This window comes from Setaria viridis, chromosome 4 (genome assembly GCF_005286985.2).
Source record: "Setaria viridis chromosome 4, Setaria_viridis_v4.0, whole genome shotgun sequence".
NCBI classification, from domain to species: domain Eukaryota; kingdom Viridiplantae; phylum Streptophyta; class Magnoliopsida; order Poales; family Poaceae; genus Setaria; species Setaria viridis.
In genome coordinates, this window is record NC_048266.2 from 37,234,026 (window position 1) to 37,260,909 (window position 26,884).

The 26,884-nt window shown below is 49.9% G+C and overlaps 1 protein-coding gene and 1 pseudogene across 1 annotated transcript; both read left to right on the top strand.

The window, feature by feature from the left end:
* The first annotated feature begins 1,822 nt into the window (after window positions 1-1,822).
* LOC117851395 (protein IRX15-LIKE) lies at window positions 1,823-3,589 on the top strand. Its single transcript, XM_034733204.2, has 2 exons — window positions 1,823-2,981; window positions 3,107-3,589. The coding sequence occupies exons 1-2, from the start codon at window positions 2,248-2,250 to the stop codon at window positions 3,378-3,380; spliced, it is 1,008 nt and encodes a 335-aa protein (XP_034589095.1). The 5' UTR covers window positions 1,823-2,247; the 3' UTR covers window positions 3,381-3,589.
* Window positions 3,590-7,018: 3,429 nt separating this feature from the next.
* On the top strand, window positions 7,019-9,959 carry LOC140222669 (protein FAR1-RELATED SEQUENCE 5-like; annotated as a pseudogene).
* The last annotated feature ends 16,925 nt before the right edge of the window (window positions 9,960-26,884 follow it).

Genomic DNA, 26,884 nt, shown 5'->3' on the forward strand with positions numbered 1-26,884 from the left:
GTGGGAGCTTGCGGTGGAAGCTTATGCGCCAGGGTACGGGGGGAAGAACCCACCCTCAGAGGGAAGAGGAAGGATGCCGCTGCACATGGCACAAGGACCGGAGCCGTAAGATGGAGGCATCAAGGGGTGGGAGAAGGCACCAGCAGCAGGTGGTGTGCATCACGCGTAGGAGACCACCCGCGCGCAGGAACCATGCTTGGACGTGCCGATGGGATGTTCCCTGCCACACCAAGGAGGCCCGCCCTCGGGAGTAGGGATTGCACCCTCAGGCGCGACGTTGGATGGGCCGTCATGCGGGCCTAGGCCGGAGGAAGCACAGCGACCCATGCTAGATCCCATCGAAAGCACAGGTGGCGAATTCGAATGGGGAATCGAGGCAATGGCTACCTGCAAGGAGGGGAAGAAGCGAATGCCGCAGCTCCCATGGTGGAAATCGCCAAGGGATATGATGAATTGTGCCACGGAGAGGCGGGAGATGAAGCAGGAGAAGACGAAGGGGGAGGCTTCTCGCAAGGGGATTTCTAGCATTGACCCATCGAGCCAGAAAATTGAGGGTGTTCTTCAACCAGGCAGCATTGCAGGATGGGAGGCGGGGGTAGGGGAAACCCAAATCAAGGAGGGCTGAAGGAGGGGAGAGGAGTGGCAAAGGTGGTCGAAAGCGGAGACATGGAAATTGCGAAGGGAGTAGTCATAGAACGCCTCACCAGGGGAGAGGCTGGGGCTGTTGAGGTTGTCACCGGAAGGGCCTCACACCGGAGCGCGAGGGGAGGAGAAGCCTGCAGCTGCTCGAGCCAGCTGACTGGTGGCACGGAAGCGAAGACGCGTTGGGCGCCGTTGGGCCCACACAAGGGGTCGCGGTGGAACCGAGGAGGGGGACGCATGGATAGGGGAGGAGGGTTGGGTGGAGGCGGGCGCCGGAGCGGCCGACCCACCTACTGGGGGAGGAGGGTGGGTGGTGGGGCTGGCAAGAATGGTCGCGGGAGCGTCGGCGGAGGAGCCGGTGCTAGGGGTGTCGCACCTCGGACATCAACCAATAGTTCTCTCTCTCATGTCAAAATAACATTTCTTGGCACCAAACTCTGGTAGTATATCTCAAGATCTTTCTTGCTTGACTTTATATAAGGAATTAGGTGATGAATGTTTATGCATCAGTTCATGACTTCTCATGCTGACTTTCAGGTTATTGTTTTTTTTCATTTCGACATTGATCGCACAGCCCCTCGTATGCTCAACTAATTTCTGCTAATACCTTTCCAACTAACCGATTGTGCTCCTAGACCTGAAGAGTGACCATTCTTGAACTGACATTTTGCAGGGGGAAAAAGGTGAGAGGGCCGGCAGGTTTCATCATGTTTTTTCCCCTTTGATCTCGTGCAGCTGGGGATGACGGCAGAAAGCGATGGGTTTCGTGGCTGCACATTTCGTCCGTTCAAAGGAGCCTCGACGGCCTAACAACGCGAATTTCCCAAATGACAAAAACTCGTACCTTACGTTGACGCAACCAGATTGATTTGTACTCCACAGTGGTGCTACTGCTGCTGCTGAATCATTAGTAGCAGCTAATTATTTTACTGAAGATAAACTGTAATTCAGATTCTAACTCTACAGCAAAAAACAACCATTATTCATAGCACCACAAGTAAATTCAAACCAAAACTGTTTGGAGGACGCGCTGTTTCTTTTTTGGCTACTGCTATAGTAGTATCACCAGCAACACTAATAATTCAGATTAAAAAATTCGTTTGCTATCTTCATGGGAACAGCTTGTGCCAAGCAGCAGCAGTGCAGCACTACTATTTGGGTTCAACATTTTTGGACGCAATTAATTTGCAAGAACCTTGCCTGATCCTCCTCCATCTCCATGCCGATGGCCAGAGCCGGTCACGAAAACGAAGAGCACCACCCACCGCAAATCCCGGCGGGATTAAACTCCTTTCCCCCCATTCAATTCAACCAAACCCTCCGGACTCCGCCGGACCGAACCCATCTTCTTCATCTAGCTCCTCCTCCTCCACTTGAGCTGACACTTCATCCATTCCCCTACTCGTCCCCATCCCACGCAGCCACCACCACCCCACCTCCTCCTCCACATCTATCTCTGCTCCCTCTCTCTCTCTGGGGGCAAGGAGGAGCAGATCGGTCCTATTAAATTCGTCACGCCCACCCGCACGCACGTCGGCTCCACCTCGCCATTGCCTCGCTCCAAGCTCGTGCCTTGGGGTTCGGCAGCCGGGGGGAGGGGAGGAGATGAAGGGGCTGAGCGGGCCTAAGCTGCTGGTCGTGCACCCGTCGTCGAACAAGTCGCCCGGCGGCGCGGGGTCGCCCGGGGCGGTTCTTGGCGCGCGGCGCCGGGTGTGCGCCGCCGTCTTCCTGGCCTGCTTCGCGTGCGTCTCCCTGGCGACCACGCTGCTGTCGGCGGCGCGGGACCCGGGGGCGGCCGGCGCGTCCGGGAGGGCGTCGGCGGCGTTCGCGGTGCCGGCGGGTGGGGGCGGTGGGGGTCCCGGCGGCGCGGCGGCGGGGGCGGGTGAGGGGCTGCCGGGGTACGTGTTCGACGCGCTGGTTCAGTACTCGTCGGCTGGCGGGAACTCGACGGCGAGCATGCCTGGCGCCGACGTGCGCGCCATCGCGGCGGTGCTGAAGCGGCGCGCGCCGTGCAACCTGCTGGTGTTCGGGCTCGGCGGGGAGACGCCGCTGTGGCGGGCGCTCAACCACGGCGGGCGCACCGTGTTCCTCGACGAGAACCAGTACTACGTGTCCCACCTGGAGGGGCGGCACCCCGGGCTGGAGGCCTACGACGTCGCCTACACCACCACCGTCCGCGAGTTCCCCGACCTCCTCGACGCCGCCCGCACCGCGCGCGCCGCCGAGTGCCGCCCCGTCCAGAACCTCCTCTTCTCCGACTGCCGCCTCGCCATCAACGACCTCCCCAACCAGCTCTACGACGTCTCCTGGGACGTCATCCTCGTCGACGGCCCCCGCGGGTAGGGTTACCCATCCAAGATCCAACTTCTTCCATTATCCTCTTCTCCAGTCTCCAAAAAGATCCGATTTTTCTAGTTCGAGCTGAACGCAACTAGCTAAATCCCTTCCCAATGTCGCGTAACAGGTACACGGCGTCGTCGCCGGGGAGGATGTCGGCGATATTCACGGCGGGGGTGCTGGCGCGGACGCGGGCGGGGGAGGGCGCGACGACGGACGTGCTGGTGCACGACTACGAGCGGGAGGTGGAGCGCGCGTGCTCCAGGGAGTTCCTGTGCGAGGAGAACCGCGTCGCCGAGACCAGCACGCGGTCGCTCGCCCACTTCGTCGTGCGCGGCGGGAGCGCCGTCCGCCGGGACGCCTTCTGCTCCGGCGCCGCCGCCGCGGCGGCCGCCCACTAGTTTTATCGCTCCTAATTACTCTTATTACTCACCTCTTCTACTTTTTTTTAACCTCTCTCGATGATGGTTGCCAATGATGATGCTGTTTGTCATGTGAGTGAAAAAGAGAAAGGTGAAGCCTGTAAAAATTGGTGTGACAAGGGAAAAAAAAAAGCAGACGAATGGAGTCTGTCTGTCCTTGACGACTCCTTTTGTTGCTGGGTTCATTCTGTCGATGTTCTTCCTTTTTCCTTGCCACTGATTTTTCGCGTTTGCTCAACGCAATCACCAACCAGAACCAGAAAAAATCCTTGGAAAAAGGAAACCCCGGCACGTGCGAAGAACATTTTTTTTTCAAATTTTTAAATAACTTACACTATCTGTTCGTTACTAATCTGAATACCTACGAACAGAACATTCCCATTCCCAGGCAGAGTATTGCAATTTGCCAATTTGCAACTGAGGATGAGCTGACCACCTCCTGGGCTCCTCCCACTTATGCTCTGAATTTTCTGTAAAAAACTCTTAGCAGTCTACTAAACACCATCACAATCTGGAATTGATCGCTCTCGCTGTCTCGCAGCATCGGGATACACCAATGGCGCAACACGGAACCATCAATCATGTTGAGGAGTGTTGGCATCTGCAATGAAGGAAGCAAGGAGTGAGCGCCGAATCGGCGGCATTAACATGCTGCCATTTTTGGTTCTCTGCAGCCTGGGGCCGGAGAGAGGATCCTTCATTGACGCGGGGCCTCCTGCCTGTCCACGGCCGGCCAGGGCCAGCCGGCCAGCTCCCCACTGTTTCCTGGCCGTTGGGCGCGGCGTCGAAGCCACGGGGCGAGGTCGCCGTCTCGTGCTCTCGTGGACACCGTGACGGAGGCCCGGCCGGCCGGGGCGGTGGGAGTGGAAGCCTCGCGTCCGGGCAGGAGAGACTGTTGCCTCGTCGTCTCGTCTGCTTCTCCCATTAACGCTGCCTGACGCGACGCAAAGGTTCTGCCGGCTCGTGCCGGGCACGGCAGTGGTGGAAGAGGTGACAGTTCTCCAATTATATTTTCAAATCTAAAAATTTCTTTTTTTTCCCGCTGTTCAATCAACTTAATGGTTGTCTCGGATCTGATACGTGACTCTTCGTTCTTCCAATCAAGATTGATTACATAGACATTAAGAAGTCCAGACCTTAATAAATCGCTGGTTTACAAGAACTAGTTAATAGCATGATAAGTAGGATGATAGGTAGGATTATTTTCTTTTATCATTATGCTAAGAGAAAATAGTATACCAAAAGAGAACGGAGGAAACAGCATATCAAGAAGCGCCGGGAGCTGCCTGCCATTCCGGTCGCAACGTAGACGTCCATTGTGGATGCTTATTCCCTGCCACGTGGGCGAGGCAAGAGGCATATCTGGGACGTCGAAGTGACATGGAACGCCGCGTGGACCGTACATGACGCATTGATGCTACGGTCTTCTTCCCGGCGCACAGTCCAAACCAAACAGTTTGGCGCCTGGAGTTGTCTGGTATAGTGTAGTGAAGACCTTCAAACTATTAATGACAGCACATGGCAGAGTGTCGACGATCGACCATCGAGTCGAACAGTGCTAGTGTTGGGTTTGCGCAGGAGGCGTGACATCATCGGGGGTCAACGAACAGCGGCGTGGTTCCGTCGGTGCTCGCCTGAACCGACGAGCTACGCTGATGGTGCTCGCTGCTGTACATGCTAGACGGGAAACTGAACACACCGATCGAGCCGTGTCCGATTCGACCACTCTGTGTTGAACGGGTGGTGCCATATATTCCCGTTCCCACCGTGCACGCACGCCTCATCTTGTTCGTGCATGAGCGGGCGGGTCAGGATCTACCGGCGTGGAGATGGCCAACTGCAGCCGCGCACGTGTCGGGTCGTGACCGTGCCACCGACGAGCAAGGCACGCCAGATGCAGCGCACAGTAGAAGAACTGGTCTTTGATATATGATCTCCCATTTCCAACTCTGATAAACCAAACAATAAGCAAGTGTAAAATGGAAATGAGAATGTAACGAAGAACTATTAATGCTGCATGGGAGGGAGAAGTAACACACTGAAGTACTCCGTACTCTCCATAGTACTCCCTCCGTATCAAAATATTTATCGCTAACGTTTGACCATTCATCTTTTTCAAAAATTTATTGCAAATGTACGAAAACATAAGTTATACTTAATTAACTATAATAATAAAGTAAGACACAAACAAAATAATTCATACTTGCATAATTTTTTGAATAATACGAATGGTCAAGCGTCGTGATCAAAAGTCAACAGCGATAAATATTTTGATACGGAGGTGGTAGTTGATACTGCAACTCTATACTGCGTGGGAGTACAGCGTACTAGCGTAGTATTGTCTATAACACTAGTAGATGAGTATATAATCATCTAGTGCTAGTTCCTTCTATCCCAAATTATATGTCGTTTTGATATTTCTAGATTCATCTAGTTATCAATTTAAAAATACTAAAATAACTTGCAATTTGCAATTTGGGATGTAGTATTTCCCTTAAATTAGGCGCATTCCATTCCTTGCCGCAGTGCCACGTATGCGAGACAGGGCATATCTGGGACGACGAAGTGACATGGGAATCGGTTCGCCGCGTGGACCGTACACGAGACATTGATGCTAGTCCACTGCCTTCCTCCCGGCTCCCAGCAGTGGTTTTGCATCCGCCGTTGCCTAACAGAGCTTATACAATAAATGAGCCACATGACGGGTAACAACTAACAAGGTGTTGACCAATGATGTCCTTTGGGTTGAGCCGTACGCTGGATGTACGCGGGACACATCATCTCGTTCAACGGACAGCAGTAGCGGCTCGATCAGTGCTTGCCTGAGCTTACGCTGACTGTGGACGCCACAAGCGACGAACATGGAAGGCAATATCAAGTTCGATTTGACCCTGCCGATGCACTGGAGTAATGGGATCGGGCTATGTGCGGCCGGGCTAGGAATCGGGCGGCATAAGAGGGTAGAGCAGAGATGGCCAGGTGGCTTCAGTTCAGGGCTGTGGCCGAGAACATCCCGTGCGGTCATGCCACCGATAAAGGCACGCTCGGTGCAGCGCCGACGATCCGCAGCGGTGGAACTGGGAAAAAAATTAGGTGCGGACGGTCCCCAAAGCACTCCCGTGCGGCCCCCCTCCTGATTTCTGCCGCGTGGGTGTCTAGCGCACGAACGGAAGCGCGCGCGCTCGGCTCTGTCACGTGGGAACGCCTGGCCGCTGGCTCGCTCGGCTCGCTCGATCGATCCATCGCTAGCTCGCTCGCTCGGCTCATCGTCAAAACAGAAACCAGGGCATCTAGCAGAAACCGTCGTCCGCTCGCGTTAAAACCTCCGCTAGATGAGAACCGCGCCGCCTCTTGTCAAAACCTCCGCGTGAGAATCCGTTCGTTTTCTGCCACCGCACCCCTTGTGTGCCGCCGACGCTGCCACCATTTTCCAACGCCGTAGCCTCGATCAGGAGAAGACGTCCTTGTGCGATCCTAATCGTGGCACACGAGGACAGCCGCCATAAAAATCTTCGACGAGCATCCCAGCCGTAGCAGTCGTTATGGGAGAAGGAGGCCAAGAGGATAGCAGTCTGCATTCCACGACCGGAGAAGCCTCCTCACATATCGCAACTGCAATGGCGGTAGGAAGCCAGGAGAAGGACAACGTTCTCGACTCGTCGCTTATGGTGTCGTCTGTGCCTGCCCTAGCACACAACGGAATGCAGCCAACGTACATATTTTTTTCACATTCTTTGGTCATCATGAGTTTTCACGTGTGTGTTTGACCGTGTTACATGACCTCTAGCTCCACTGATTTGTGACCATATATATGCTAGATTGCACAGAATTACTCCGACAATAACATCAGAGTTTGTTGCATGATACCTGAAGAAATAGCAGATGAAGCACAAGATAAAGTAACTAAATTACAAATAATAACAGAGAGCGTAATTTATTTCGTATCGTAAAGGTAAGTCACATTAATTCTGACTTAATGTACAACAGATGGCTGATGAAGTTGTGCAACCTATGATCGTTTCTAAAGTTGGAATGGCTTTCGAATCAGAGGATAAAGCTTATGAGATGTACAACACCTATGCTGGTAAGATTGGGTTTAGTATTAGAAAGAGCCATACAAAGCGACGAGGTGATGGGACTCTACGTCAAAAGTATTTGGTTTGCAGTAACGAAGGTCATCGAGAAACTGAGTCATCAAGGCACACTACAAGGACGGATTGCGATGCTCGTGTTCAGTTTAGTGTCAGTAAAGAGGGGATTTGGACGGTGCAAAAGGTTATACTTGATCACAACCATTACCTTGCTAGTCCAAATAAAAGTGACAAGCTGAGGTCCCAACGAAGTGTTCAAGAAGCGGACAGGAAGCTAATTGGGCAGATGAGGCAATCCGGGATGAAGCCAGCCCAGGTTTTTGAGTTTATGGAGGAGCCGACAAAGTGCCATTCTCACGGATGGATTGCAACAATGAGATTGGCCGTGAGCGCAAGAAGTACTTAGAATCCAATGACGTAGAAACACTACTGGAATACTTGAAGCGTAAGCAGATAGAGGATCCAACTTTTTTTTTATGCCATGCAAATAGACAAGAAAGATGGTCGGATAGCTATTTCTTTTGGGCAGATGGCCAATCTATCATGGATTACGTATGCTTTGGTGATGCTGTGTCATTTGACACAATGTTTCAGACCAATAAGTTTGAAATGCCTTTTGCTCCATTCCTTGGAACCAACCATCACAAGCAGACTATCATTTTTGGGGCTGCATTGTTGTTTGATGAGACTATACCATCATTTGTTTGGCTATTTGAAACCTTTCTAACAGCAATGTCAGGCAAACATCCTAGCACAATCTGCACTGATCAAGACGCGGCCATGGCAGAAGCAATTGCTTATGTATTTCCAAACACAAGTCATCGCCTTTGTTTGTGGCATATTTACCTTAATGCTGCTAAACATCTCGGCCATGTAATTCAAAAGCATCCTGACAAGTTTCTACCTGATTTTAAGAGATGTGTCTATGAAGACAGATCGGAGTTTTACTTCAAAAAGAAGTGGGATGAATTGTTGCGTGACTATAACCTTGAGGAAAACAAATGGATGGCAAACCTATATGATTTGAGGGTAAAATGGGCTGCTGTGTATCGTGACTCATTTACAGCTGATATGAACTCGACCCAAAGGAGCGAAGGTATGAATAATGTATTTAAGAAAATATTTCGTAGAAAACTGGATCTTTCGGAACTTCTTGAAGAATGTGAGAAGGTTTCCAGTAGTCTTCGTAATAATGAGTTGGATGAAGATTTTAATTCACGTCGAAAGAGCCCAGTTACTCATATTCCTCTGTTGAAGACCGCAGCTGAGTCATATACAAGGAGGATGTATAAAGAGTTTGAGGAAGAATTTAACAAACAATTTTCATTCTCTTGTAAGTTGTTGCAAGCCGAAGGGTCAATTCTGACATATACGGTTACACATATGTATTCTGATTATGGAGCAACTGTCATATTCAACAAAGTAGACAGTACCATTACATGTGCTTGCAGGAAGTACGAATCCATAGGTACATATATATATATATATATATATATATATATATATTCAAATTTGAAATTGCAATAATACAGCATCTAATACAAATTGATGAAACATGGCATTCATATCTGATAGGTATATTGTGCAAGCATGCCTTCAAAGTCTTCAATGTCAACGATGTTTTCATTTTGCCTTCGCAATATATCCAGCACAGATGGACAAAATATGCAAAGAGAGGATTTTATATTCAGAAACAAGGATCTGAGAAGGAAAGTTTAAAAACCCATACCGCACGTATCTCACGGAAGGCAACATCTATTGCATTGAAGTGTTCAAAGTCAAAAGAACTTCTTGATCTTTTGGAGGAAGCTATGGATAAGTTGGATTTGGATGCAGATAATTATCTAAGCAAGATGGAAGAACAATCGAAGGAGGCTCCTCTTGTTTCAGCTAACTTCGCAACAGATACATTTAAAGGTACAATATCGTTTAGAGTTTCTGAGGTGGTAAAAGGTGCAAAGAGTAAACGAGGGACCATCTCCCTTGAAAAGAATACAGGCAAGAAGAAGAAAACTGCTAAAAATAAAGGTATTGATTGTACCAATTCTAGCATTATTGTTTTATTCTATACTTGTATTATTAACTATATGTGTTTGACTGTAGGAGAAGAGTCAAATAATGTAGCGGAAAATAGTTATGAAGGTGCTGGCCCAGATAAATTTATTGTAAGACTTTTGGCTTCGACTGCATTTATTTTTCATATTTATTTGCTTACATACTATTTTTATGAATATGAGATTTTTATGAACATTTTCATATTCTATGACAGGATCTAAATGATGGTAGCGTTGATGCTAACAGTACAATACCACACTTCAATATGCACGGGAATTCTTCTGTCATGAGCGTTCCATATATTAGAGGAGGATACACAAGTCTCTTACTTTGGGTTGATCATGCTGCCACAATGCAGCTGCCTGCTAGAAAATTGGATTTTGATGGACCGACAAATAAAGAAAATATGTAACCTTGTTGTGTTACAGCATAAATTTATTTTTACTGATGCTTATTGTTCATCTAAGCTGTTTTAGAAGAACCAGCCATTTATGAGATCACATAATTTGTTTCTTTTTTTACCATATTACACTCTGTTCTGTTGTCATTTTTCTTCTTTTTTTATACCATCACATTCCAGAAATTTGAACATCCATATATAATTTCATATCAAAAGAAAAAATGATACATTGATCATGTCAAGAAAAGATGATACATTGATCATCTCTGTACATATGTGATTACTACAAAGTATAAACTACAACATCAAACATTCACACTCCGGACTGCTCCAAGAACTTGACTTCCAACTAGGTGGTGAGCTCGATCTCATCGAGGACAATATCACTGCAGACTTAGTCCAGGAGCTCTCGATCAGAGCATCAGTTTGTTCAGAGCCGTGCTGACATCAGGTTCTATGTGTGCATTTTGGCAGATCTCTTCTAATTCTGTCCTCCTTTTCTTGACAACTTCAGCTTCCATCTGCATGAGAAAATTAAAACCTGAATGATTACAGTAGGCTGTGAACAACGTTTAAAGATCAGAATAGTGAACACCAACAAAGAAGTTAAACCTTCTCAATTTTTTCCTAGGAGAGAAGGCCAGGTGATGTGATTCCCTCCTCTGATAATACGAGACTGCTCATTACATGTCACGCAATGAAACAAATACCAATTGCATATCAGCTTCGCAGTTGCAGTGACATAATATGGTGATAATATTATCACAACTGTGCTTCTCTTTTTAGTGTCAGGAAGTGAATTTAGCTATGCAATTACAAGGGCCAATCAGAAATCACATTCACACAAATGTAGCATGATATAGTGCAGTAAAAGATACTTTTAGACCAGTATTGGTGGATGATGATTTATGTGAAAGTAGAAAATCCAAACCAGACAATTGCACGTATCAAAATCACTTAGCTAACTGAAAAAGAAGAACCCAAAGCAGACAGTTGCACACTTATGCAGTTATGCTGTTACAGCACCCTAAAACTACTAATAGCATTAGTGTGCTCTATTCAGTAGCAAAATAGACAATGAGATAATTGAACAACGTATGGAGTACAACCCAAAGGAATTTACCCCCTGCATTCAGAAATCACAATTAGCCCCATATAGCATCAAAAGCTTGGAGGAAGTTAACATGCACATTCAGAAATCACAAAAACAGATAATAGCATCATAACCCTGCGGGAACCAGTACTGCTCGAACCGGCATCTGGAAGATATGATTTCTGTCAAAATAGAGGACACAAATAAGCCAGTTAATCTCACAGTATCTTGCCAATGTGGGTGCTAGTTTCCATCAACCTGTGCGCATCAGCTGCTTCAGATGAAGGGAACGTCTTGTAAATCATAGGCTTTACCTTGCCAGTGGGAGCGACGACCGCAGGCCACACATTCTTTTCCACCTCGGTGGAGAGAGTTGGACGACGGAGGGAGGCGGGGGCGGCCGCCGAGCTCCAGGGTAGTGGGGGCGACCAGCGGCGAACGACGGAGGACGGCGGCAGGGGCGGCCAGCGGCAGACGACGGAAGACGACAGCGGTGGAGGAGGGAGACGGAGGCAGCGGCGATTTTTTTTTCCGAGGATGGTTTCCGGCGGCGGACGAATGGATAAGGCGTGGCGGAGCGAGCCGAGCAAGATCCGAGCTTCCATCTGCGGAGCGAGCCGCTTGCGGAACGAGCGAGCGTGCAGCTGGCAGCCGAGCTGAGAGTCGAGGCGGAGCCAGGCCGTTCCCACGCGCGCTTCCGTTCCAGGATCGCTGGACAGCACACGCGGCGCAAATCGAGACGGGTCCAGGATCGCTGGACAGCACACGCGGCGTAAATCGAGACGGGGCCGCACAGCGATGGTTATGGGGGCCGTTCCCATGCAATTTTTTTCCTGGAACTGTGGAATGCTCTTTCTTTCACTCGTGTGCGTGTCCAAGCTGCTTTCTCAGGCCCAACGACAAACAAAGCAAGCCCAGCCCAGACTATGCTTGACTTCTCAGGATGCATATTTGTTCCATAAATTTCATTTAATACCTTTTTTTTTATGTTTGGCATTCCGCATCCCCCTTGTACTCACAGATCACATCTTTGGGCATTTTTAAGTATGCGCTTTTCTGCCCCAGTTTACGCAGTGATTAGTATAAAGCATTGGCAACAAGATAGTATTTGCAAACCGATGACACCCTAATTTGTTCTCTTGTGCCTTTGGTGAGCAATTTACATGTACCGAGTACGTACGCTGCCCTTGCACAAATTCTGTTAAGTGCTTGCCAAAATTTGATCAGATTTGAAGATGTGCAAATTATGCCAACTTGTCAAAATTAAAATATATACAAATATGTCAAGTGTTTTCGTCAAAATTCTTTTACAATATGTCAAAATGTTGCCGAAATGATTTATAGGGTAGAAAAGAAGAGGGCGTATCCACATGAATAAAGTTGTCATTCCATAGCTAAATTGACACTGTTAAGCCCTCCTAACGGATTAGGGACAAACTCAATCTTTGATTTGAAAAAGCGGGGGAAATCACGTATAGTTGAAAAAATAGGAATAAAATCACCATTGACCTTCGAACTGGAACAATAACGCAAAATCTCCTTTCTTGCGTGCCAGCATAGTTCCTATGTACTTTACGCTCGTTGCCCTTATTTTGCCCAACCCGGAACTCCCATTCTTCCAAGACGGGTCGAGGGCATGCGCTGCTGATCTGTACAGGGGGAAGGTTTGGCGCCGGCAACGATGCGAGGAGGGAGAACTGGAAGGAAGGAGGGTGGATCCATCCGAGAGACATCAGGGCAGATAGCCAAGTGGCTTCTGTTCAGGACTGTAGCCGCCAACATCCCGTGCGGTCGTGTGCCACACGGCCACCGACAAAGGCACTACACCAGTGGAAGGGTGAGCTTCTGTCTGCGGTGCCACTTGATGGTTGATGAGAATCTTTTCAGGTCATGGTGAGTGGCTACGGCCTAACAGTGGGGACGCAGAAGGGCAGGGCGGGGCTCATGTCATGAGACTCTGCAAGCAACCAATGGGATGGAAGCTGCACTCGCACTCTTGACTTTTCTACTTCCACAGAGCACAGCTCCAGCCTTCTGTCTTGTGTTGTGTGATTCACTGATTGTGTCCAAGGCTCCAAGCTGCTTCATGACGCATACAACTTTGCTTGAAGAAAAAACACGATCAATTCTACCAAAAACGTTAAGGCTTTGCTATTCTATGCTTGACATGTAAGGTTTGCCAGATGCAGATCTGACATCGATGATTTGCCATTTCGAACTCTGAAATAGCCATTTCCATTTCTACTTAAAAAACGATCGATTTAACCCTTCGTTTAGGCATGCAGCGAAGACGAGACAGTTGACATGTTCAGTAATCTGTGGACCTGGGCCGGGTCGTTTAGCCTCTCCATCGTTTGATCCGAATAGCAATTTTCTCACAACCCATTAGCTCAGGCACGTCACCATTGTGGGTGCAGGTTTGGCGCACGGCCTTTAGCATAGCGTTGCACGAGCTAAGCAGTGCCAGTCGAGTGGATCATTGCCGCAGGCTAAGTGCGTCGCCGTGCGTTTCAATCACTGGTAAAATCAGTACCTGTTCCACTTCAGAAAGAGTACAATCTGTGACAAGGTTTTTAGTTTTATTAGGTTATAGGACACAAGATCTCCGGTTCGTATGCATTGCGATACGAACATCAGGGTTCCAAGCAGATGTATTTTTGATTCAAAATGCTTGTAAAATGAGAGCGCAGACGCCATTTCCCTAAAAACGAGTCCTCTTATTCAGATTTGTATAGTGATGTAGTGACGATTGATCATCTCTGGGGGACAGATTCCCTCCCTCCCAGGAACGGGACTCGTACCCCCTCGGCGTCGTCTCCGGGGCGACGCGAGGGGGCTCCCCCCAACTCCGACCGAGAGAGCGCCACACACCGGCCACCCTGCCGCCGCCGGTGCCCCTGCCTGTTCCTCTCCTCCGCCTCCCTCCCAATCCTCCCACTCTTCTTCATCCTGTGATTTTATGCAGCCAAAATCCCGGCGTGCTGCAGCCTTGCGAGGTCCGGGGAAGCTATGGCTGGGCTGTCCCGCGATAGATACGGCCATCTGGGGCTCGGATCTCGCTCCTCACGCGTGGGGGTGCTCGGGGCTGCGTCAGCCATGACGCATCGAGATGCGGCAAAAGAGTGGTCTAGAGAGGCCATGGCTAGGTTCCCTGTCGCAGATCCGGCCACTTGGGGCCCTGATCTGGCTCCTCCTGCTTGGGGGAGGCTTGGGGTTCCTCTGTGCGTGGCCATCCCGTAATTCAACGTTGCGGAGATGCGTCTGTGCGTGCTTGCGGCCGCTGACAGCTGCTCTTTCTAGGTGGCTGTCAGCTGCGCGCTTGGCGTCTCGGGTGGTGGTGGTGGCATTCGACTTGCCTTGCTCCTGCCGGAGCTAAAGCAGCAGATGACATGGTGGCAGCATGGGCGTGTCCCTGTGGCAGCGAGGTGCGCCGCTTCGTCTCTGCAGATGCTCTTGCGGCAAGGGCGCAGTGAGTTCTGTCGGTGGCCGTGCAGCTAAAGCATCGCGCTTGTGCGCGGGGAGGTGCTCCACCTTCGCTCGGTCAACCAGCCATGCAGCGAAAGCGCCGCGCTTGGTGCGCGGGGAGGTGCATCACCTTCGCATGGACCACTACTACCCTTCTGCTGAAGCCTGATATCGCCATGAGCTGCAGCCCTCTTCGATTGAGAGAACTCGGTGATCTTCTTTCTGCAGGCCGGCCTCTTGGTTCCTATTGCTGGCATCTTCTGTGGTTCGGTGACTCCACTGCTGGTGCCTCTACTTCGTCGTCGTTCTCCTTGTTGATAGTACCATCAAACCAAATGCCGGGGTTTCTCTCTCCATTGTTATCGGCCTTTCCTCCTCCTTGGTTCCCTTCCCTTGAAGGGCGTTGAAAGGTGATAGTTGGAACCCGGATGTGCTGTGAAAGATGTTGCCACCACCTCTAAGGGAGGTCGTCGTTTCCGGTGAGCTTTCGTCGGTGTGGTTCCATCACTCTTAGTCCCCCCTTGCTGGGCGGTTCCTTCATCCTTCGACGATACCTCCCGTCGTTTGACGTGGAAGGGCGGTAGCGGTGTGGCGCAGTGATGATGGGTGAATGGAAGTGCATTGGCCTTGGGAAGCTGGCAAGCATGTTTCTCAGGGTGTTGTTCATGGACAATCGGCAGCTGACTGCAACTGGTAGCTTAAGTTCGGTTTTCTGTTTGTAGTCTCACCAAGAGTTCTCTTGTTTCTTAGTGTGTTCTTCCCTCTTTCGCCCGCCTGTTTGGGTTTTGTTCTAGGCGGTGTTGTGCTGCACTAGCAGCTGCGGTTGTAATTTGTACGCAATAACCTCGCGTATCAATATAATCGTTCAGGCTAGCTTCTTGCTCGCCGTAGTTCCTTAAAAGGACGACGATTGATCATCTCTTCGTCCCCATCTAAGGTTGTCAGAAACTCTAGCTCGCTAAAGCTGCCGCGAATTTCCAACTCCCCGGCCACCAATGGCGACGGCTTTGCCGACTCTCGATCATCATGTATACGTGGCAACCGCATGGATGGGGCATTGCGTGCATGCGTAGCTGCGAAGACATTTGCGGGTGGTTCGAGAAGTGTGGTGTCACCGGTGAGATGGCCGTGATGCATCGGCTCGTTGCAATGGGCGTTGGCGCCGGCGGAGAGCGACCCGTCCCTAGGCGGTGATGGCGGGCGCGGCGAGTACTCCCTGTACCTGTAGTGCGTGTCCTTCGCCTGCCTCTGGAGGAGAGAGCGGTCCCGACGTGGCCGCGAGTCGCCGCGCTCGTCGCAGTGCGCGGCACCGCCAGCGATGATGTCATCCTGCATGTCGTGGAGCCACCAGTCGAGGCTGGGCGAGGACATCGACGGGTCACTCCGGAGCGTCTCCTTGCAGTACGCGACGGCGCTCGCCACGGCCTCCGCCCTATGGCGGGCCGTGTCGTCGGCGGCGCCGCTGCGTGGTGGCGGCGACTCCTTGGCTGGCCTTCCTCAGCCGCCTCGAAATCCTCCGCAGGATTTTCCCCACCACGTCGCCCTTGGGAGCCGTGCTCGCCGCCTGCATGTGCAACCTCACCCTCTGGGTTCCTGGACGCGCGCGCGAGGGCCTTGCTGGAGCTCCACAGCAGCATCCCGGCGCCGCCCGCACCGAAGCACAGTGGCGAGGTGGAGGGGCTCTGCCGCCGGGACGCGCTGGAGCTGGACGAGGAGGAGGTCGCCGATGGAGAGGAGACCGAACCGGCTTCGTTATTAGCGCCGCCCGCGCTGAACGCCGGGGACGACGGGCAGTCAGGCTCCGAGGATGCAGCGGTGGCGGCCGTGGTCGCCGGGCCTGGGCCAGGCCCCGTCGTCGCACCCACGGCGTACGGGAACATCCAATTCATGGCAGCGAGTGCTCGACTGCTCGTAGGAAGGGGAGGGGACAACCGAATTGAAATGGAATGTGATTTTTGCATGCATTCCGTTGTTCATGGTGGCATCGACGATCTTATATTCACGTCGTGATCATCCAAGGCGTCGTCGGCTGGAGATGACAAGCGTTCTTGCCTAAACGGCCACTCGTCGTTGGTGTGTATATGGAAGGCTCCTCCCAATTTCACGCACGAATTGCCTGGTTTTTTGCTGTCATGCCAAACAACATCACGCGTCAACATTGAAATTTCTATGCTTATAAGATTTGATGGAAAAAACTTAAGCTGATATTAATTCCCTAGATCTTGCCATGCTGTGCTTGCACTACTAAACTGACACGAACTTTCTTTTCATCTGGAAGTGCTTTTTCGCATTGTGAGGACATATCTAACTACTTAATTCCCCTGTCTCTTCTAACAAAAATGTTGGTTTAATTTGTTCCTAGCTATGATTTCGTGCCCTCTCAGTTGTCTTTTCGATGCAAACTCCTCGACACCGCTTCCTGAATCTTCGACACCGCTTCCTGAATTTTTGGGGACGTTTGGTTCCCGTTGCTTATTTTTAACACCTGCCATATCGAATATTTAGATACTAATTAGGAGTATTAAACATAGACTATTTACAAAACCCATTACACAGATGGAGGCTAAACGGCGAGATGAATTTATTAAACTTAATTAATCTATAATTTGACAATGTGCTGCTACAGTAAACATTTGCTAATGATGGATTAATTAGGCTTAATAGATTCGTCTCGTCATTTAGCCTTCATCTGTGCAATTAGTTTTATAATTAACTCATTTTAGTCCTCCTAATTGGCCTCCGAATATTCGATATGACACGGATTAAACTTTAGCTCGAGGAACCAAATGCCCCCTTCAGAGCCGAAGCCGATTATTAATTAATTCAGATCTGTATAGTGATGAAGTGACGGTTGATCATCTCCTCGTCCCCGTCGAAGATATTCAGAAACTCCATCTCGTCGAAGCTGCCTCGCATTTCCAACTCGTCGGCCGCCAGATCACTTGGTGACGACGACATTGCAATTTCTGCCATCGTCGCCGGCACGCGGCGGCACTCTGCACGCATGCATAGAGAACGAATGCATTAGACATTGACGTACGTGCATCAGGATTGCATGACCAGATAAGTGCCGGGCGGGTAAATAGAAACCTACCGTCCATGGCGTCGTGTCCGTGAGGCGGTGAATCGTTGCCGTGCACGACGTCGCCCGCGGTGATGGAATTTTCCCGGCTTGATAAGGCCGAGCGCGTCGACTCCTTGACTTGCTTTCCCATCACCTGCATCTGGGCGAGCTCGCCGGCGCGGCGTGGCCGCGGCGGCGAGACCCTGCACTCGATGCCGCGGTGCGCGGCGAGCGAGCCGCCTTCCAGGCGCGGGCCCGGCGTCTGCGAGTCCGTGCTCCTGTCGCAGTACGCGGCGGCGCTCGCGATGATCTCCTCCTGCCTGTCGTGGAGCCAGTCGTCGAGGCTGGGCGAGGGCGGTGGCCTTGGCGGCGTCGCGCCGCGCCGGAGCGTGTCCTTGCAGTATGCGATGGCGCGCGCCACGGTCTCGGCCTTCTCGCGGGCCGTGTCATCCGCGGCGCGCCTGGGCGACGTAGGCGACGGCGACCCCTTATCAGGGGTCCTCCTGGCCTTCCTCAGCCGCCTCGAAATCTTCCGCAGGTACCTCCCCACCACGTCGCCGTGCTGCTTGGCCGCCGGCGCCACGCCCGCCGCAGCCGCCGCCTCGTCGTGCTTCGTGGGCGAGCTCGCGCGGGCGCCGCGGGAGCCCCGCAGCAGCAGCCTCCCGACGCCGCCGCCGCCCGGGCCGAAGCACAGAGGCGAGGCCCGGCTGTGCTCCTGCCGGGACGTGAAGAACCTGGGGTGGCCGTCGCTCGACGACGACGACGAGGAGGAGGAGACGGAGGAGCCCGAATCATCGGCCGTCTTAACGCTGAACGCCAGAGACGACGCGTTGTCGGGCTCAAAGGACTCGGCGATCGCGGCCTGGGCCACCTTCGAGACAGCGCCGGGGAACAGCCACGCCGCGATGAAGTGGAACAGCTGCATGGCTAATGCTACTACCTAGGTTTAACAAACAGTTTGGGTCATGCCATTTGCCGTGGTTTGGCATCTTTTTATAGATGCAGACATGCAGTGATCGCGGCGGCGGCGGCGTCCGCTGCTCCGAGATGGCGTTCTTGCCTGCCTAATAAACAGGGACTCGGCGGGGCGCCTGGGGCTCCTTCCATGTCCATCGCACTAGTTGCCTTCTGCTGAGACTATCTCGAACTCCCATACTGGCGTGATAAATTTCTCGCTGACTAATTATTGAAAAAGAAAGCCTCAAACTCGCTGACTGTTGGATCAGAAAACACTACAGCTGCCAAATTGAAAATACCAAGCAGCATGTACATCTACGGAGTACTATTTATCATGTTCGTGTACTAATGCTTGTGTGTAAAGCTGCAAGGGCATTATTGCTCGCCTGTTGGTTTTGGCTTTTGGGGGCTCGATCCAATTATACAACTGGGATCCCTTGGTTTTGAGAGCGGGATCTGATCTCAAGCCCTAGCCCGCCCGGCTTTATATATTTGAGCACGTAAAAGACTCCTCCTCCCTCCATCCGCCGCGAACTCTCGATCGCACGGGAGCCATGGTGATGCGCCTCGTCGGGACCAAGCTCTCCGAGCAATTCCTGCCTCATCATCTTATTTTTTTTAAAAAAAGAGTGAGGTCACTCTCCATGCACAATTTCATGTCACATTTAGCGAGGTCAATCATAACTGTACTTGTTGGGATGGAACTCTCCTCTCATGTGATCAGGGCTGGTCATGAGATTTTTAGTGGCCTGAGGCGACATTGAAAAGAGAGGCCTTTTAAATGCGTTCCAAGGCAACATTCATATATATTATTTTAGAAATTTCTTCCAACATTTCTAGACGCCAAGTTATTGATGATGGAATCGATATCCATATGATCCATAATATGGCGCAAAAAATTTCAAAAAGATAATTAGTAATTTAGAAAAGGTACCATCATACTAGATCAACTCAACAAAATTAGTAAACTACAAAAGTTACAATACTTGCGGTTGGTTGATAGGTTTTCTAAGTCTGAACTCTAAAGATTGCAAGGAGGGCAAATTATGCATAAGATATTGAGGCACATTGATGGAATCTGAACTTGGAAGATCAACACGGGGCCAAGTATGTGTTACCCCGTCTCGGTCTTTCGTTGTAGTTGCGTTGCGGCAAATAGGTGACTCGGCAGACTTCATCGGCGTTGGAGAAAACGGAGTTGCCGCCGTCGGCCGTTGTCCAAATCACACCTCACTCGTGGAGACCAGACGAGGAGGAGTCAGTCGGCGTCTCAAATCAGATAGTCAGATTATCGGCCCGCGCGTGACGTCGTGGGCGGCGCAGGAGGGACGGACGGAGGGCAAGCAAAAAAACCAATCGTCAACGTCAAGCATCGGCTCGGGACTTCTCGTGGCGTGAGCATGTGGCTTCTGGGCTCCTACTTGTTGCTCGGCGCTCGTCATTTGGGCCAGGCCCAACTACAATACAAATCATAACTATGGTCTACAGTTTGCTGCCTACACGACTACAAACAATAGTACACTGTATTGTACACGTACGAGGGAGGAGGAGAGGCCCCTTCGTTTTGGGGGCCGGGGCGGCTGCACAGCTCGAAACAACCCCCGGAACCTGTATAACTTCCGGCAGTTTTCTTCCTTGTACAACTTCCAATGTTTAAGAATCGTGTGCAAGTAGCATCAGCCGTCGGATTTCATGCCCATCTCCCTCAACCCTTAAGTGAGCCCGCCGCCGCCGCCTCCTCGGCGCCGTCGTCACCCCATGCGTCATCGTTGCCGCGCTGCCCGCCGGCGTCGCCGTGGCCCGCACGACCTCCGGCCTGCACCGTCCCTGCCGCACGCGCTCCTTATGCCCCGCGGCTCGCCTCCGCCGCCGAGTCGCAGCCGCCGGTCGCGCTCGTGCGCCCGCCTCCGCTGGCCCCGCACGCGACCGCCATCCGCCGTCGCCGACGCGTGCGGACACCGACCGGCGCCGCCTACACGCGCCCGAGCGCGTTTTCTCGCCCGCGGCGGCGGCGCCGCCCCCGCGTTGCCACCATCGCCAGGAAGAAGATGACCATTTTTTTAAATGTTGATTGTTCTTTTAAGAGCATGTTTGGTTCCTCTTGATTATTATAAGCAGCTAAAACTTGTTTATTTAGAGTTAATCTAGCTGTTTGGATACCCTTGCTTATGAGCATTGAATGAGATTGTCATGTATGCCTCTTATGTTGCTACCCCTCTTTGCCTCCCCACGTTTCTTCTTTGCTGCACACGCCCGATCCATGGCACGGAGCGGCGGGCGGGGGCCGGCGGCGAGCAAGGAGCAGCGGCAGGTGGCCGGGAGCAGCGGCGGGTGGCGCGGACTGTGGGAGGGAGGCCGTCCACCTGTGCAGATGCCGGCGGAGGGAAGGCCGGCGCCTGATGCGAAGGAAGGGCAGGGGTCGCCGGCGCCCGGCACGGCGGAAGGGGAGGGGCCACTGGCGCCCGTCGCAGAGGAAGGGGAGGGGCCGCTGGTGCCCGGCGCGGAGGAAGGGGAGCGAAAGTCGGCGACCGGCACGGAGGAACGGGAGGGACCGATGGCGGCGAGGATGGAGTAGTCGTCACCAACGGCGGGGATGGCCCTAGAGGAGCTGGCAATGGGGGAGGGGAGAGAGAGGAGTAAAGTGTATTGAATGAGGGCAGGAGGTGTAAAGTGTTTGGTTTCTTTGGGTTAAAAGTTGCTTATTTTTAGCTACTTATGCATAAGCAACTCAAATCAAACACTCCCTAAAAAATGTTGAGTTCATTGTTTCAAAATGTTGAAATAGATCGTCTAAAATGTTAAATATAAAATTTATTTTTTCAAAATTTTGAAGTATGTTTCTGAAAATGTTGAATCTAGTATTTCTAAATGTTGGATTAACTTTTTAAAAATGTTGAAAGTAGTATATTGTTATGTTAATTTAGGTGTTTCGAATTTTCACGATAACGTTCGTTATGATACCCTCGGGATAGCAGTTTGACGACACATTCTTGTGGGACGAACGGGAGGATAATTGAGTTTATCATACACTACCTTCGGTATGATGCTGACACTTGATCTAAGATCATATAGAGCATGCTTGGCGTGGTAATCCTAGATCGAGCACTCGAGCATTGGGTAGCTGGGATCCTTCTTTGTTCCCTTGGGTCCATTGATCGGGGAGCACCTACTTTGAGATGTCATGCCTTTCTCCTCATGGAACTTCGCTGCATTGTTAGCATAGTACATGTTCCGAGAAGGCTTTTCCCACTTCATGATCACCGCACGAACATTTTTATGTTCGGGTTGTCTCGGAATCTCTCCGATCTCAACAGATGGAATAGCAGCAGCTAACTGAGCTATTTGGATTTCTAACATTTTATTAAAACTCAGTTAGCATTCCAGAATCTTTTCATTGGCAGCAAGCTTTTTTTTGAAAGGGATTCAATTATTTCTGCTTGGCAAAAAAAGATTTTTCAAGGAAGGTTGACTATATAGTCAACGAATCTCTCCGATCTTTCAAGATCGTTCCGGTGATATGTTAATTTAGATTTCAAATTGGACTAATGGGCTTTAAAGCCATGAAGCTTAACTGGCTACCGGAAGTCACATAGGAGCCCCCATGTGGGTCTGCATCTGATGAAACTCTTTTCTCTTCTCTCATCATAACTATTTTACCAAGTCAGCAAAATTGATTATTTATTATATAATTCAATATCATAAAACTTCTATGAAATCCTTGTCAGCAACTGAAGCACTGGTTGTGGAGGACTGGAGGAGATCCGGGGTGCGAAAAGGTGGTGTGATGCGAAGGCCATTGCTTTAACCTCAAATTGATGATGGGAGCTGATAACTGAAGAAGCTGCCGAACAGGCGTCGTCAATCAATGGCCCATGACGGAGCTCGATCCTTGAAGAGAAACCCTTTACTGTGGTTCTTACGTCTGTTTTTCCCCCCAGCCAATGTTTTAGAGGTGTGCGTTGTTTCAGAGCTGTAAAGGGAAGCTAAGAGGGAGTGCTTTTATCCTGGTTTGGACGTTCTTATGCTTTGCTTAGAACTGGGGCTATATCCCTATAACTCTGAATAAGGTCACGGTAGGTACTTTTCAGTAGGTAGTGTTTTAAGTGAGAATGTTATCTCATCATTATTTTTTATAAAAATTAATCCCTCTGATGCAAAGTGAGAATTATCGCTAGTTCGCCACACTAGCAACGTAGTACAGGGGTTCAGTGAATAGATCAGCGCAACGTAATACGGGGGTCGTTGAACCTAGGCATTCCGATCCACGGGGAGGCAGTTCGGTCCCATAGATCCAGCACTACTGCTATGCCAGTATGCCTGGAACTTGCAGGTTACTGATTTTCGGAAAAGATAGAAGGAAGAAACTGCCAGGTTACTGTGTCGGCCCTCTGACATTTTGAGGATGACCGGGTCCATTTGTTACATTCCGGTTTAAATCCAAATGTCGAACTCACGGGTCACGCGATTGACGAGGACCAGGTTGTCTAAGGAAAGTTGCTCGAGCCAGGCAACCAGCTACTGAATCGGAGCCAGGCAACTCTGCAGTACGCTAGGCAGTAGACACCACCGGCTCCTCGAAAGGACGGAGGAGTCAGCAGGGTTTGTTTTGTCGCTGCGTTGTTTCGACGACGCCGCAGCGGAACAACTGCGTCGCGTTGGAGCAGGATGAACATTGAACGTAGAAATCGAACATTGGACGCGGGGCCTGTTGTCCAGCACTCAAAGTGAGGATCTAAATTTGCCGTGTGCACTAGTGCATCAGAAGAATTCATGCTCGAAGTGCTCTGGTGCGCCATGGAATTTCAGTAGCGCTCAATAACTACCTGACATACATTTGTTGTACATTTGTGCAGCCAAAGCGTGTACTCTTCTTCAGTCTTCGAAAGCATACCTAGAAGATAGCAAGAATGCAGTATAATGCCGGCCATTAGTAGAGCGAGGCCTCTTCATGTCTGAATAATGCCGGCGATTAGTAGAGCGAGGCCTCTTCATGTCTGAATAATGCTAGCCATAAGCAGAGGTAGGTTCCTTCGTGGTAGTATAATGACTGCTATAAGTAGCTACAAGTATCCTAATGCCTCCCATGCCCAATTGAGAACAAGTGCTTGTGCGTCACTGTTGGAAAATAATCTTTACATAGATGGCCGTGGGGAGATGATCTAGTGTAGGAATGAGTTCACCATATTCAAGTGGCAGGCTGAGGGTATTTATACACCTCGCGAAGGTGCTGAAAGACCGACTTACCCCTGGAGAGTGGGCCCGTTCTTGGGCCATTTATTATGCAATCATTTTGTGGTAGGGGACTAGGCATTGGCGTCTGCAGTTAATCAACACCTAATCCTGTGACATGCATGTACTGTGTATCTGGGCCACGCACGTTATCCCTGTTTTGATCAATCCAATCCACTACTCCATGTTAATATTAATACACACTACTAATTCTCTACTAAACACGACCTTTCATATATGTTTACATTCATTTAGACTTATAATTCTCGTTTCAAAAAAAATTTAGACTTATAATTCTGAACGTCCATCAATATTTTCACTATAAGATGGTATTCTAATTTTTGAAAAGAAAAGGACATGTTCTTCTTTCCATGTTATTTACTCGGTCATACATTGGCTTTTGGTATATGAGCTATCCTGCAGATACCAGCATTACATGATATGGACATATGGTTACAAACTTACAACAACATCGCAACAGTTGGCGCCAAGGACTTCTTTTTACCCAGCACATGGGTGGTGATCCAATCTACGGATGAGAGTTGGCTAGAGTGTGGACTTTTACTTTTTTGTAAGGATATCTGTATCCTGCTTATGTAGAGGGCAAGTGTGTTTCAAGGTTTTTTATCGTCTTGATCTAATAGTGTGTTGATGGCAAAAAATGACATATCAAGTTTGTATAGAACAAGAGACAAAACATTCAGTCGTACTAAAAGGGAAAAACTCGGCCCCGCGTCGCTCCCCCGCTCAGGCGACTCGGGAGGCAACCAGGAAACCCCTAGCTGCCGCCACCCACTCCATCCCTTCCCCTTCCCTCGCTGCCGCTAGAGGGGGTAGCTGGAAGTCCGCGCACCCCCCTAGGATGGCGGCGGCGGGGCATCTCGCCCGATTCGATCACACGTGCTTGTCCTGGGCGGGGGACAGCAGGCGGTGACGGGCGGAGTGGTGGTTGCGAGGTGGCCCGACGCGGGACGTGGAGGCCATGCGACGGCGGCTGGCGCGGTGGATACGAGGTGGCCGTGCAGTGTTGGCCCGGCTCAGGGCAAGGCGGCCGGCGTGGCGGTGGCACATTGCGGGTCAATGAGGCCGCACAACGGTGCCCACACGCGTGGCATGGAGACAGCGAGGTGTGCTCGTTATTGACACACTTTTAGTGCTATTTAACTAGTGTTTTCATGCATATTCTTACACTAACCCACCACTTAGCACTTGAAATAACCCCATTATTGCATATGTGTTGTATTTCAGAGCATATTGTATTTTGACAGGAAATATGACATAATCAAGGGGGTTTTCATGAAGAGCTTAATAGATATTTGGATATGGGTCGTTGAGAGAAGCTGGTACGAGGAAGGAGAAGACCAGGCCGATCGGCCTGGGACCCTCCAGGCTAGTCGGCCCAGCCCATTCCCGGGCCCAGTCAAGCTCCCATTTCTTCAGCGTGAAGTCCACGACATGTCTAGGGTTTTTCCACTGACCATCGACCTAGAGCCTCCGCCTATGAAAGACTACAAATATCCCCTCATGGATACAAGGAAGAAAAGTTGGAGAAGGGAGGAAAACACCACGCAAACACCATCCACCGCCACCACAAGGTCGGAAAATGGAGAGAAGATTGGATCTACAGTAGCCACGCGAAGCGGAGCACAAGAGGAGGGAGAAACATCCCAAGCCGATCGGCTTGGGGCTTTCCTACCCGTTCGTCGTCGTTTTCGGTCCAGCTGATCTACAGGGCATCCTTTACCCCAATTTATGTCAACATGTGTAAGATCATGGGGTAAAATTTCTGTTTGTCCTTGAAGTTGTATGGAGATCTTGATTTGTAATCGTTGAACCTCTTGTTTAAGATCTATTTGTTATCAATCGTATCTTGATGATGCTCTTTCATGTAATGGCTGACCAGCGCTAGTTTGGGTTGCTTAATTGCTTACCTAGAATGATCATCATGTCGTGGTCTTATTGTCCGATAGTTGAGTACCCCTGTGTAGTGATAGTATGCGAGGTTCACATCCACTCACGATAACACGTAGATCTAGTTCTTTCATGCATGACGATTGCATCTACAAGTGATTCTAGATCCCTAAGACAAGCGTTCCACCTATCTTGTTCACAACCTTACTCTTTATCTGTTTTGATCTAGACTGTTTATTTCTTTTGTTAGCATAATCTTATTCTATACAAAGAGCTTTCGATTACATAGATTAGTTTTTAGTTAAGCACCTAAATCCCTTGTTCCGTGGATTGATAAACCTTTGGGGAATGTCTAAGGGAAAAGCTACAACTGATCCGCACGCTTGCGGAACAAGTTAGTTTTGCTACGTTTAACTTTATATTAATTTTTATTAACTTCTAAGATCTAACTTTTTCTCTAGAAAAGAAAATCTTTATTTTTGTTTTTTTGTCTAGATGGCTCTGATCAATCAATGCAAGAAGGAAGGAGAAAAGTCACTGAGGGACTATGCAATACCATTAACTGATCAATTTGACATGCAGAAATCCGACTCAATACTTGCAGCCATGCAGTATGAATTGAATCACAGAATAATCGAGATGGCTGAAAGTAGTCTTTTTCAAGGAGTAGAGATTGATAATCCATGCAAGCACATTGAACGATTCACGATGCTTTGCAACACGCTACAACAAGAGGGAGTTCCACTAGCTTGGTTCAGGTAGAATCTGTTCCTGTTTTTATTTGCAGGTGAAGCGAAACGCTGGTATGCAGAAGGTTCTTTCGATGCGAAGGGGAATGACACGTAAGCAAGAGATCATTTAGTTCATGTATGAAATAGATCACACAATGCATTATTTCATCATTTGTTGTTTCCAAGACTACATGCAAGATACAAGCTATGTTAGAAACAGTGTACACATGGTTTCATCTCTATGAAACTAGTTTCTTCTCTCACTTCATAAATAGTGTGCCATGTCATCAAAATTACCTACATGGCACCTCATTGATTGCTCTAAAACTTCCACTGAGGATGACCAAAGCTTCAAAAAACATCGTTGGGTACATGCCCCGTTACTGCAATGGAGTGAATTGATTTTATAATAAAGCGATGGCTCTTAAAAGCGAAGATATGGAGAGAGAGTCTACTCAATTTTTAACAAACAAAAAGAATACATGAT